At 38.2% G+C, this 15,214-nt stretch overlaps 1 protein-coding gene across 11 annotated transcripts in view; it reads right to left on the bottom strand.

Annotated features, from left to right (window-relative positions):
* LOC113123037 (plakophilin-4) overlaps positions 1-15,214 on the bottom strand; it is a 69,617-nt gene that overhangs the window by 31,978 nt on the left and 22,425 nt on the right. For all 11 annotated transcript variants that reach the window (XM_026294772.1, XM_026294775.1, XM_026294770.1 and 8 more), the window contains 2 exons: positions 6,277-6,389; positions 515-549 (listed from right to left, as the gene is read on the bottom strand). In XM_026294772.1, coding sequence (XP_026150557.1) covers positions 515-549; positions 6,277-6,389 — 148 coding nt within the window. The remainder of the gene's footprint in view (positions 1-514; positions 550-6,276; positions 6,390-15,214) is intronic.

Raw genomic sequence — 15,214 nt, 5'->3', positions numbered from 1 at the left:
ACGGTATAAAGTAAACCAGGTGCAGGCAAGTGTGTAGGTTTTTATGTTTAATACTGACCAATGACTAACATTTAGAGATCTAACCAAATAAGACTACCGTATTTTCAGGACTATAAGTCGCACTGATATATTAGTCGCTTTTAGCAAAAGCTAATAGGTGCCAGTTTTTTTCTTTTAAAAAATTAGACATTCTGACAATTCTGTTTTCAATTTGTCATTTTGTGTTATTGAGTGTAGATTGAGAAAAAAATGAATTTAAACAATTGTGTCAGGCAGCAACACAACAAAACTGAAAAAATGAAGGGGGTATGAATACTTTCTGAATTCACTGTATACCTCAGAGAAAGAAGATGGCCCATACAGTAAAATACTATGGAGTGGACAATACTTTGTTGTTTGTTCACATTCGCCATTTGTCAAACACTACAAAATGTGTATTTATCAAGTTATTTAAAGATTCAGTTATGAAGAATGATAAGCTATCTAACCATTTTAAGTGTTTGGGTTGACATACCTGCATTTCTCCAAGGTAAGGACTTCTCAGATGAGCTGCATGGGAGGAAAAAAAAAAAAAAGGAGAGATGTGAATACATATAGTACAAACCAAAGACAAGAGTGAAATCATCTGAAAGGGACACACTGGGGCCTACTTTTCTGTTAAAAGTGCTAAATGCTAATTTTGAAACAAAACAGCTAAAGGGTCAGAGTATACACCTAACTGGTGATTTAATGTTGACAGCTCAGATGTAAAGTCAATTTCTGTCATCTGTACTTATCAGCACCCAAAGGTGCCTTTGTTGAAAAGTAGCATTATGTTTGAAGAGCCATCACCGCAAAAAGATATACATATGGGATGGGAAGTCTGTTACCACCTGCAGCTTTACCACACATGTCATGTACAATGTACAAAAACCCAGGGGATTGAATATAGTACAGCAGTGCTGAAACTGAATCCAGAGTAAACTACAGTATATACAAGACACACTGCATCCTGACATACGTCCTAACAGTTACTGGAGTTTTATTAATGAACCAACTAAAGGCCCATTCTTTTCTGGCTCTGTGTTGGCCTAGAATGGATGCAACTGCACATGTACTTCTATTCATGCTATAAATGGGGGTATGTGCATTAGAAGACACAATGGTGACCTCCTCAAGATGTCACCATTGCAAAGCAAGACATGCATGATAAGGCCCTTTTTTGTAAAGCCCTTTGATTATATTCACTATAGTAACCCTGTTTACATTATTTTATTTACTCTGTGATACAGACACAGTGACCAACTAACCTATTCACAAATTAACTTCCATCCAGCTGACTTTGTTTTGCCATTCCATGCAAAGTATAATGGCTTTGACAGATTTGTGCCACTGAAAATGAGAAAAAATAATTAAGAATCCCCTTTAAGCAATCCTTAACCAGTATTAGACATTTGAAAACACAAGCAGCCCATGATGACCAATTATAGCTCTTCTTGTGTCCTTCAGACACTGCCACAGCTCCCTCCTGTAGTTCAATTTTTAAAAACTGTTAATACACCTTCAAAGCTTACCAAAATTAGGTACAACAGCAAAATCACTGGTAATCAAAAGAAAGTACTGGGGCAAGTAACATTATAGTAATTGTTCAACAAACGCACTGCATTTAAATGATTTTAGTTAACCTCAGCAAACCAGATAGAGAAGTCATTGTAGTTAGTTATGTCAATAGCCACCCAATTTTAACTTTTTGACTAAAGCCAATCTATTCCCCTTCTCATAGCCGTGTTTACAAAGCTGGTTTTAACAATATAGACAGAGGCCATGCATGCAACCTCAGAACTCCGTTCCACACTTTTGTTTATTTGTTGGTCATTACTATCATGGACCTGATGTTGCTGCTAGTGCTATTATTTCCCATCTCAGGTGATACTTAACTAGCTTTGAGAGGCACAGCTCTCAGAATTTTAATGAGCACACAAGCAATTAAAAAGAGGAAGTTGGGCAAACTGTGCTCCACTGAACCATGGCAGATGAAGTAGAAGAATGGTTACTATAATGATGATGTGCCATGCATGCTGCATGCTGACCGGCTGGTTGGGGAGAGGCAGTGAAAATTATTGCAAACCTGCAACAGAGCTTATCCCTTTGGATAGTGAGAGATTGGCTGGGTATCTTTTAAGAGTTTTGCCAGAGGTAAAGTTTGATGACTAGCCTGTGTATGCTTAGAAAGGAAGGGCGGTCGTCAACTCTGAAGGTGTCATGAAATGTAATGACTCCAATCAGAACCCTTAAGTGTGCTGTCCCCTCTGCTGTTGTCCTGCTGAGCTATTGAACTAAGCAGTGTGATCTCAATAGTAAAAGCTAATCTCCATTCACACACAAATGTCCAGAGATAGTTGTTTCATTTGTCCTACTCCAGCTTTAAAAGGAGTGTAAAATGGTGTTACACGTTTCCTTTATACATGCCCTAGGAGGTGGCAGACAGCTACCAGAGCTGCGGTGGGGGAAATGGCTGCTTTTACATGTAGCTAACAAATGTGATCACACCTTTCAGCAGTAACTTGATTTCTAAAACATCACATACTTGGGAAATGTGGCTTACTAGTAAAATTATATTAATTGTTATTACAATTATTTTAGAAATAAATGACATTCTACATTTTCTACATTATTCAACCCGTTCTTACAGTATGTAACAGAGAATGTTTCAAGTATGGACAAAGACCCATGACACAAAATGTACCAGTAGCTGTGTGATAACAGTGATGCAAGGTAAGAAGAAAGTATTTATGTATGCAGAATAGTAATATAAATCAATATAAACTCATTTTTTTACTGAAAAGAAAACATTCAATTTCTGTTATAGAAAACAAGATGAACAACAAATAAACCCAAACCAAAGATACATCAGGATGCACAGCTAAAGAGAAGCTTATTTTGTTAAGTACAATTTCAATTAAAAAAAAACAAAGAACAGTACAGAGTGATCCTAAAAACCCAGGTCTACTAAATAACAATGATCTGCCACAGTTAATTAGGAAGTGAAAGAAAAAGATTATTAAAATTTTAAATATTAACATATTTAATACATATTTTGAAAAAATCATCTTAGCCTGGAGGCTGCAACAGATAATGCAAACCAAATAGTGGGGACCATGCAAACAAATTAGGATAAATGAAAAGTAAAATGATATTCACACAATTAACATAAACTACTAAACACTGAAAAAGGGACAAAGGGACAAAACGAATTGGCAAGTTGAAAAACAAGTGAGGAAAATGGGTTGGACCTCTGGCTTAGAACAAAGACCAAGTGCTGTGTCTTCGAATAGCAGACAGACTACAGCTGACAGCCAGCTAGCTACTAAAAGCAGAAGACCTATACAGCATATATACAAAGTGCAAACAAAGCATCATTTGCTGACCATTTTCATACCTCCCTCACTGGTGGTATTCAGCTATTTCTAATTGAGTAAATGTCTGATAAGAAGTTGTAAGTGGCACTTGTGGTCAGCACATGGTGTTCTGATTGTGGAAGAAGAAAGAAAGAGGCAGAGATAAAAAAAAATAAATAATAATGATATTAAGGAAAAACCACATTATGTGAGTGAAATCATGGACACTACACTGATCTACTAAGCTGAAAAGCCAATCAGAATGGTTTCTTTTTCCAATGAAATTGGTTAGACTAGTGCCAAAGGTGTGGGACACACTGTAATAACTACGATGACCGACACTGATGACCGACTGTGAAAGTAGTGTGGCTGTGTCCAGAGTTTTTATCCAGACCTTTTCAGCAGAATTTCAAACTGCTCTATATCTAAAAGGGAGAAGGGGAAATGGACACTCTTATTTCATAGTACTGTAATCTGCAGGTAGTAGGTGGGTGCTTTTTGGAGCTATGCGGGCTGGAGAATACATCATGTACAGGAAAAGGGCTTATTATCACAAAGCCAGAAAAGATCACAGAGAGCTTTTATTGCCCTTGTTGAGACCAAGTGTCATGTATCTGGATATATCCCAGATGCATCAAGGTCGATTTGAGAGTGAATGCAATTCAAGTGATGTTACCATTTCTATGAATTATGCAAATAATGCTCTTAAACAAGGTATATGTGGCGTTAGATATCATAGCAAGGCTGGAATGGAACCACTGTGCAACAACATTCGACAATAGCAACCAAGTATAAGTTGTTAACCATACAGTATGTCAATAACATAATCAGCAATGTTTATAGTGCAGTTCCTCTCAAATGATAAAATACTTAATCTTAATTATTATTCAGTGTGACAGGATCATGTTTACATTGATGTCCCTGTTGAAAAAGTAGTCACTCAGTGGTCAAAGATGCTCTAGCATGTAGTCACATGTCCATTTTTCATTAGTAAAATACAGCACTGTGAGGTGCCATTATAGAAACAAATAAGTAAAAGTAACACAGAACCATTATAAATCTAAAGTCTACTGTCACAGTCTATTAACCTCTATTGTAATTTAATTTCCCTTGGCACTTTAAGGAACGAAATTGATAAAAATGTTAACGATAGTGTACATAATTCATTGCTTCTTAAATGTAACTACCTATGACTTAGTAGGACTTTTTCTAGCATTTTTTAAAAAACTTTTATTCTGCTGCTAATCTTTCAACTTTTATTTGGTGAGATATTTCTGCAAAATCATTAGTAAACATTTTAGCTGTATAATTAATACTTGACAAATATTGGTACTGATTAGCAAAGCTCTACTAAGTCGATGTCAATAGCATGCATGTATAGTGTTTCATCTCTACATCATTTGTATCACTGACAAATGGCACTGAGACAAACCACCAGTCTACATAATAATAATAAAAGACTGGTGTCAAATCTTTATCACAGTGGGCCTGAGAAACCTATTGGGACCTATTTCAGTGGTACTGAGCTTTACGAATGAACCTCACATCTCCGAACCACAGCAGACAGGACAGAATGTGTGGTCACTGAGGTGTGATGATCTGGCAGCCTGGTGTCTTAGCTGATGAAGTGGGAATGAGTTCCTAGAACAAACTCTGAAGCTCTTTCACACTGGCAGCAGTGATTCACTGAGCAAACAACACTCCACTACCAAGCAGATTCACAAACACATACACATGCTGTCACTGATTAAACATAGGCCTAATTTATAGACAACAACATCAGTTATGTATTATGTATTAGATAGAGGCTTGTGCCGAAGCCAGTCCAGCATTGTCCTGGCTGTGTGCTTTGGGATGCTGTGATGCTGAAAGGTGAACTGTCACTCCAGTCTCAGGTCTCTACTCTCTGGACCAGGTTTTCAAAAACCTCTCTGTTTTTGGCTGCATTCATTCTGTTCAGTTCTGACCAGTGTCTCTGTCCCTGCAGCTGAGAAGCAGCCCCACAGCACAATGCTGCCACCACCCTGCTTCATCAAAGGGGTGGTGTTAGCCAGGTGATGAGCTGTAACATATGTTTGTGTATATATATGTATGTGTGTATATATATATATATATATATGTGTATATATATATAAATATATAGTATGAGTTCAACTTTGTCTCATCAGACCACATAATTGTTCTGAAGCTCTCAGAGTCCTTTAAATATCATTTGGCAAGCTTCAAGTGGGCTGTCAAATGCCTCTTACTCAGAGTGGCTTCTCTCTACCCACTCTACCATAAAGGCCTGATTGACAGACTGCTGCTGAGACACTATCCTTTCCGGCAGGTTCTCTGTGCAGAGGACTAGACTGTTCTCTGTAACCTCCATAACCATGGCCCTTCTTGCTCACTTAACTCAAATGGCCAAATGATCAACTCTAGGAAGAATCCTTCTGCTTCCAAACCTTTTCTATTTCAGTTTTCATACCATTACCATAATTTTATCACAGAGATCTTAAACTTCATGGCTTGGTTTTTGTCCTAACATACAGGTTGAATTTTGGAACCATAAATACACAAGTGTTTGCCTTTCTAAACTATGCTGACTCTATGCAGTTTGGACTGTGATCAAGTTCAATACACATGTCATGGATAACTAAAGCTAACAGGATGCACAATTTGGAGTACCACGGCTAATGTGTGAATACTGACTGTAACTGCAGCAATGGCTCTGATTTGCTTAAATAACAGTAAAGCAAGTCACTCCATTTCAAAATGATATTACAGATTAGCACACTGAACACTGGGTATTAACATACCATAAGGATAGAAATATGAACACTACTGTGAAGGATAAAAAACCCATGTGTCAGATTGTGTGTATGTGTGCGTACGTGTGTATGCATCTTCTCATTACCTGCTGCTACCAGCACCCGGTGACTCCGTCCCAACTCTGCATCTTTCCAGCTGATTGGCCACAATCTGCCTTTCTACTTCCAGCTCCCTGGTTAGCCGCTCAAACTGGAGCTCCTGCACATAAACACACAAAAAAAAGACAACGGATTGAAGATCAGGAATACATTCAAATTCTCGATGCACTTTATGTATTGATGGATATGACAAATGTGAAGTCAATGTGGGGCGACAGGTTGAGGAAAGCTGGTTGACTAGTTGACAGCTTCCTCCACAGTGTGGTGCTTCATCATGGAATGTATGCTAATGATAACACAAGATAGAAGACTAAGGCATTGCAACCAAGCCAGTTCTAAAAAGAACAGCTTAAAAACAACAGCTTAAAAACAAAAAAGACCATGCACATCCCCACACACAAACTTAGATGCACACACACTTACACACATGCTATATAATACTGCCATTTTTCCAGCCCACACAGAAGGACAAGCACCACTTCAGTGGGTGATATTTAGCCTTGGTGGCACTGTTCCTATGGGAGTTGAATAGAAATCAGCCTTTGACTAATTATCTAGTCTGAGCGAGGCTATTACTTGCATAGCTCTGTAGCTCAGAGCACTGCATGACACTCAAAACATGCTAAGGGTCTTTTGTACACAGGAAAATTATGGCACACATATATACACAAATTTGCAGACCTTAGAAATACCTTTTTACTCACCCATACCACTATGTTGGTAGCATAAAGAATATCTGAACTCTAGCACCAACAGTTATATTTATCTTGGAAAAAGGCCACACTCACCTAAACTCTATGTAGAGAGTCGTTCCTTTGTTGTCCTAAGTATGTTCCATGTACTGTCCATTACCGCAATCAATTACATTCACAGCCAGCGGCATATAGACACAACACACACAAACACACATACGTGCACACACAAGCTCTCAGCTTCTTTTGTGACCTGTCTGAGAAAGTTTAGTCACTCTACAACACTAAGACCAGCCTACTTTTCACACCTACTCTGCCTGAGTTGTTCCCTGAGGGTCCACTAAAACACGCTCTACTCACCCCCTCCCCCATAATGACTGCTCTCTTCTCCTCTACCTCAGTTGAACATACAAATGTGAAGCTTGACTGCAGTAAGAGGGAGCATGCAGGAGGGAGAACTGCTAAGTCCTGCTTCCTTAATGACATTTTTCACATAGCTGAGATACCCATGGTGCCACAAGCATCCCTGATAACATCATCTGCTGTGTGTACGGTGTAAAGAAGATTAGATAAATAGAGCTTTATTCATTCTCTGGTACCATTCTCCTTTTGTAATATTTAAAACCAACCCGCAGACAAACGAGCATAGAATATGTTCACATATGGTTGTGTAGAATAGCTTTTATTCAACAACAGCACAGCAATGCTAAACTTCATTTCAAACACAATGGGTTTCCTCCAGCATCAATAAGTATTAAATGCCTCCAAGGGTTAATCGGTGGTAAGCTTTTAATGTGAAGCAGCTGCACAAAATGTTTAGTTTGTATTAAGAGCAACTTAACATAGCAAATACAGCTCCAGTACAGCTGTGGAAAGGCTGTACTGGAGACTAACATATGTTAGTCACTCTTCATGTCTTAAAAATGTATATTAACAGAACTAAACAATTAATTTAAAAAATGTAAGCAGTTTCTGTCAATCTTGAAATTTCCCCTGTTTTATGTCTGGCATTCTTTATTCCTTTGTGATTGTTTTTTTTTTTTTGAGGTGCCACTTGCCTTGCACTGAGGAAAATGGTGCAATTTTCCTATGTGCTTAAAATGACTGAGCAGATTATATTTTGTCTTTCAGATCACTACCCAAATCTTTTATCTCCCAGGACAAGCCAGTGTTAAAACCAGACACTCAAGAAAATAGCAGGGATCATCCCAGTGTCTTCTTATTCCTGATACAAATACACACCCACAAGCTCACTGAGAGCACATACTGGGAGCAGCATAAAGTAAGAGTGGCTCCAACTGATTTGCTTAGAAAAAGAAATGAGCCATCAATCCTCTGTGTGACACATAACCCCTGCTGAGAGATTTAGTCATATGAAAATTGCCAATTTCAACCTTTCATTCTAACCAATCATCCCAGATTCCATTTTTTGCTTTTCTTGAGACACATGTGTCTTGGTATGAATGGTCAAAATACAAAGTACTGAAAGATATTTCCACATTACATATGTGGAGATTTAGAAGAGGATAAGAACATATTCATTTCAATTCATAGGTCACCTTTCACATAGCATTAATTTTAAGTAGTTGGTGGTTATAAAACATTTTAGTAATAATTCTTGAGATCTTAACTTTTGACCTGCACATATCTAACCAATTGTTGTAAGGCACACGGAGCCTGAAGGTCAATAACAATATGGATTGTTTTCTCACAAAGCCCCAGGATTGAACCCTGCAAAGTGATGTACAATATAGCAGTCCTGACATTATGACACCATTTCTACACTCATCTAAAGGTGATCATGTATGCATTTATAGGGCTTTGGTAGTGAGATGATTTTACAGAAGAAAGTAGGGATAAGAGTTAAGGTTATGCTTTTAATGTATTGTGGGAGGGAGAAAGAACACCAAATGGTAGTGACAAGAGGGTGAACCACACATGCAGAGAGAGACAAAGGGAGAGATGATTCAAACGCAGTCTCACTGTCTCCTGATACAAATCTAAAATCACTCCAGTGTGTGATTCTACCACTAATGTGCAAGAGAGAGAACATCATGTGAAAGTGACATAATCCATATGGATCCTCACGTATAAAAGAGGGAGGAGAGGGAAAAAAAAATGCAAGTACAGTTCCCTCCCATTAGATATTGTATTCTGGGAGCATGAGGCCATGGTCTGATTTGAAACAGTCACATAAAGGAATGTAAATGGGACTAGTACAGTATACATACACACGAACTTTCACATGTATTTCCACACATCTATAGACAAACGCCCAAGCAGACACTTGAAAGAAAAAAAGAAGAAAAAAAAAAAAAACATTTAGCATGTGTAAAATAGATTGAGTTACAGTATGTGGGTCTTGTGAATGTGCAGCAGATGCTAAGGAAATAAAGATGAAACATGGTGCGAGACAGACCAAACTGTTATGTTTACTATCTGAATCAAGGCGGAGACTGCAAATGTCACTATTCTTGGCCCCACCATTTCTGTGCCTTCTTCCTTTTAAGCTCATAATCCAATTGTTTTGTTTGGCAGAATGTCACTTCCAGTGCAGCAACTTCATCTTGGTCTGCACACCTCTTATCAGACAGTAGATCCAGGCAAGAGAAAAATAAACAGCTATGCTTTCTTTTTTTTTTTTTTAACATCCTTCACACTAAGTGCCTAGCCTTCAATCCCACTGATTAGGTAGCCTATGATCTTGATCAAGCACAGGAGAGAGACATCTGCTGCAGCCATAAAGCAAAGAGGTCTCTGTCACTACTGATATTCAGACCTGGTCCAAGTTTACTGCAGGCAGGATGCCTGCACCAACACCAACACTGCTGTTTTCTTACTATGGAGGAGCATGGCAACAGTCCAATGCTTCCTGCATTGAGCTCTGTCCTCCAGGTCTTTTCTATTATTGTATGGATGGGTTGCAGCCCTGCTAAGTTGCAGAATCACTGTGTCGATTCTGTTTGTGTTTTAATCATAGCTCTTATACAGCCATTTTAGCTAAATTGTATTTTTTTATTTTTGGAGCATCTATGATGCTGCACTCTTTCTGTCATGCTGAGTTTACTGACTTGGAGAATTATGTACGTCTTTACTCTTTGCGAAACAAAACAAAACCAAAAAAATCTTTAAAGCATTCTATCCCTAACACACATTTTAATAGACTTCCTTTTTTCTGCATGACTCATTATGACTACTATGAATTTGGATTTGATTTCCCATAATTAGCTTCTGATAGCACAGGGTTAAAAGCCAAATTTCTTCTAAATGGGGCTTATATTAGCCATGAAGAAAGAATTTACTCTTATGTGTGATTCATTGCATCTTCCAGGGTTGGTCTCTACATAGAAGAGGACACATCTTTTCAGCATTACGTTCCACCAAGTCAAACTGAGCACAGCAGTAATGGCCATTAAACAAGGCATGCGCTTATTTTCCGGATGTAGGTTCAGCCTTAGTTGACATGAGGCTTACTATGGTAGAAGAGGACAGGGACAATAGGGGGCTGGTTTTGCTGTAGCAACAAGGACCCTGAAACCTTTATTTGCCACTGCCATGAGGCTGTTGGTCCTGATCAGCCTGTGGTCCTGGAGCTAAATCAGATCCTGTCCACTTGTGTCCTGAGCTGGGCCCTAAACAAACAGATGACACAGCAGCAGGCCACACTACCAACGTACACACTGCTAATGTCATCTTTATGGATGCTGCTGACAATACAAGACCCATTTGAAGTGCCTGAAGTGGCTTCTGCTTGCTGCTGGTTCAGCACATAGACAGTGGTTCAGTCTAGATGAGACAGGTTTAAGCACTCATCAATCTTAAATGCCATTCAGCTCTATTAACATATGCTGATTTAAATGAACAATCCAAATAGTACAAGTTAGCTATAAGTTAACAATGTATAATAATTTTGACCAGCTGTTAAAAAAAAGCAAATACTTTAAAATGTAGAAATCCTCCAAAGAAGTTCCTGCCTGTGTGGTGATAAAAAAGTTGACACTCAAGTCAGGTCAGTCAGCACAATCATAAACGGAAATTCTTTCCCTAAAGTATGGACTCAACCAACTAGCCCTCCACAAAGAATATTTAAATATACCTTAAGCTTATGCCATGATGGTTCTGCTTAGAACTGAGGAGTTTGAAATATTCTTAAGTACATTTGATTGCATCTACTCCTTTGGCATCTATGTTGCGTAGATGCATATAAAGATATTTGTCTCATTAGTCCTAGTAATGGAATTGTAGTCTGCTATATTTTTTTCCCCAAAAAACAAACAAACAAAAAAAACATTATATATAAAAAAAACAAAGCTTATATATATATTATAACACCTCTACTCTCACCATCTACATACCTGGTTCCAAATCACTTTGCTTGATTATTCGTCAATTTTTCTTTTCCAAACAACTAAATTTGTGATCCGATCTAGGTAACTAGCATGTCTAGAGAGAAATCTATGTCCATGTCATGCAACTGACCGTGGAAACAATGTACTTTCTGAACAGATGCATCAGTTCATCTCCTGCATGTGGAACAAGGAAGGTACAACATTATACATGCCACATATACAATGTGATGAATTAGGAAAAAGTGGTGCAGTGTTGGTGATGTGTGAAATTATGCTTGAATATTCTTGGTAACTCAGCACCTTCCTTTATATGACAGAATAATAATTACGAAGTATACATCAGAGCAATCTTTGCCTAATCCTTAATATGGAGTGTCCAAGTTCCACTATTAATTAACACTAGAGATCTTATCCTTAATGCAGTTCTTGTTACCTTAAGTGCAGCCTTTGTGAGACTGTGGCGTAGTGTGTTTTAGAAGGACTGTCAACTGTGCCTGGGCTAAAAAGAAAGAATTACATGTTCATTTGTGATGTTCAGATGCATTTAGCATAACTAGTGCAGATGGCTTTTACTTTTAAGCAAAGATGAGAATCTACTAGAAATATGTTTGTTCATTAAGTGGCAATGAGGCTTGACAGCTCTGCACCCTCACTGCGGTGTGGCAGATGCATTCCAACAAGAGCCCGATTCTGCTGCACAGTGGGAGAATGACAGCAGAGGTTAAAGGATTTCTGCAGTAGCAGGGATAGATGAGCAGGCCCAAAGGTGTTAGCAAAGAGAACAGGCCTATGTGACCAGATCTAGAGGAACCATGCAGTGCCACTACTTACAAAAAACGGCGACAGAGTCACCTTGTTAAAATACAGGTTTTTAGGAAACTGGCTGCAACGTCAAGTCACTATAGTAGAATTATAACAACCATGTTGGGGAAAGTCATTTATGAATACAGTGGCTTACTGAGGCAAGAGAGTGTGCCGCTGAATGCACAGCTATAGGTGAGTCACAGACAGAAAATTACTTTACCACCCATAGTCGCACCAAAACTTTTATACTGTATAAGCTGATAATGTGACAAGAGCTCACAGACAGGAATGTGAAAAAACATTCACTCTTAGATAACAGAAAAAAAATTACAATAGGACATAATTTCTGCCAGGATCTCCAAGGCAGCATTATAAACATATATAGCAAGACGCTTACAGAGGTACTAAAATTCGTCTCTGAGAGCAAATTGACACGGAGTGTTAATATACACTGATATGGAAATTAGGGTCATAGCAAGATAGTCTTGTAAAATATGGCTTTCTGGTGCAGATCCAAGTTATTAGTGGATTCCAATGTACAGTTATTTTTACCACCATGATCGGTATTAGTACAATTCTGGTGGATATGATTTGGTACAAAAATATGGATGTTTGATCACTAGAGTTATATACAAAATATGTAACACTCTATTCTATAACTTGAAGGTATAATTATTATAATATACACCAATTAGTCATTACATTCTGACCACTGACAAGTAAAGTGAATAACACTGATTATATTGTTACATTGACACATGTCAGTGTGTCCTCAGTCCTTGAAGGTGATGTGTTGGAAGCAGGAAAAATGGACAAGCGTAAGGATCTGAGTGATGGCTGGATGATGGGTCAGAGCACTTCCCAAACTGCATGATGAGAAGACTGACCTACTGTACTGATGATTCCCTTTTGTTTGAATCTAACTTGCTGAATTGGAGAAATACAACTATAGTACTGCTACAATGTCCTGTGTACACAGTATTAGGCAGATGGTTATATTCTTATGGCTGATTGGGGTACAATATAATATACCAACAAACAAAAATGAAAACATTTCTCAGTTATCACATAAACTGGATCTGGAAAACATACTTTATTTTGAAATTTTAGATGCATGTTAAAAAGATCTAACAATAAATTTATACTTTATATCTCATCATTCCAAAAAATTATTTTAAGTTGGTGGCATTTCAGATGAAAGATGAGTAAGACCCTTCAGAACACTGCTTTTCCTCTATATTTGAACATAAAAGGGAAGTTACAACTTGGCTTGTTAATTAAAACGGCATTAAAGAAACTGTCATTTGTGTGGTGAACGCTATTTAAAGAGCTGTCATCTGTATTGGCAAGTGCGCCACCTAGTACTTGGCACACAAAGAGATTGACAACAAAAGAAAGACTGTCAATACTAAAGACGCAGACAATAGATTATGCGAGGGGGAGACTGAAAAAAAAAAATCATGTCAATGTTCATAAACAAATCCAACATTTTTGTCTTGTTTAAATAATTTTCCAAATTTATGCTCATCCACTTTGACAGTGTTGGCTCATTTACAATTACTGGGAGATCTGAATGCCACAAAATGTATTTGTAGGCCTTGTTGACAAAGTGTGACTGGGACAGAGTTTGGACAAACAGAACATGGTGGCAAGGGGATAACTGCAAAGGCTGATAGGTGTTCGATTTTCCCCCAATAGAAATGAACAAAGTAAATGCCTATGCACTTCTGCCTTATTAGCATTCACAGTGTGACACACATAAATACACTTTAAAAGCACAATTTATGTAGCATTACTAGTTCAAGTGAAACCAGCAATATGTGGAATCATGCCATTTTAAATAATTTTGAATTTTGTTTCTAAAAAAAAAAAAAAAAAAAACAAAAAAACAAAAACAAAAAAACCCCACTTTATTTCTATATTTAATTCTTGCTTCAAAAAAGCACTATGGGACAACTCATTTATGTGCTGAAAGAACTGCTTTCTAAAGACTATACTTCTAATTTAACCGCATCATCTTGTAATTGGTGCTTTTTGCTGAATTCAGAAAGGATTCACAGCTGCATGGTAAAAAGGTATTTTCTTAGATTTTGAAATCAGTATTTCTTCATGTAAGTTGCTGTTGTTTTCATGCAGGTACAGGCAGCTGGACCTCAACAAAAGCTCTTATGTGATACTGTTGATAACACTAAAGCACGGCCACTAAAGCCAGTAGATTAGGGTAAGTCACAAAGGCAATCTGTATCTCCTCAAATGGAACAAAAAGCCAAAAATGTTGCAGCAGTGCAATCACTCAGCCAATGTAATTCATGTAGACCTGTGAACATACAATTCCACAGGGAGATCAATAGCTTTGTATCAGACAAAAAGAACATTGCTCTGGGCCTAAATGAGGGGAGAAAGCAATCAAGGGACCGTCAATCTGGAGGTCACTGTACTGAACAAAAACTGCAGCAACTAGTGCAATTACCTCAGCATCTCTTATAAACAGAAACTATTCTACTATGCTATTATAAAATGGATGATAGAGTGACAACTAGTGACAACTAGACAACAACTATTCACCTAAAGTCAACTTCATAAACTTCCTCAGTGGATGCATGCCTTTCCAATGAAAGCTTATTTACTGTGCTTCCACCTTCTAAACTCCTGCTCCCCAATGACCTGTTCCTCTGTGTGAGCTGTTGACGATGCCAATGATTATAGTGATAATGATGATGATGACAGTGACGGTGATGAGTTTTAACAGACTAGTTGGGGGGATATCTCCCAGGGCTGGGTTCAAATGACAGCACAGTGCCAGGCCCCACACACACACGCACGCACGCACGCACACACGCACGCACGCACGCACGCACACACGAACACCACTCCTTTGACATCATGTCACATTGAGAGCAGATTATCTCCCCTTCTTTTTTTTTTTTTTTGTTTTCCTCTGCATTGACAGCCTCCTGCCACCACGCTTTAGAGAACCATTCACAGGTGACAGCCTCTCTGACTCTGTCTCTCTCCATCATGCTCACACTCTCACTTTTGTCCTTTAGCCTTCACTCACAAGCCTCTGCAACCTGTCTCTA

The sequence above is a fragment of the Mastacembelus armatus genome, chromosome 21 (genome assembly GCF_900324485.2).
Source record: "Mastacembelus armatus chromosome 21, fMasArm1.2, whole genome shotgun sequence".
Lineage (NCBI taxonomy): Eukaryota > Metazoa > Chordata > Actinopteri > Synbranchiformes > Mastacembelidae > Mastacembelus > Mastacembelus armatus.
The sequence above is the reverse complement of the archived record's forward strand: the minus strand, read 5'-3'. Positions and strand labels throughout refer to the sequence as shown.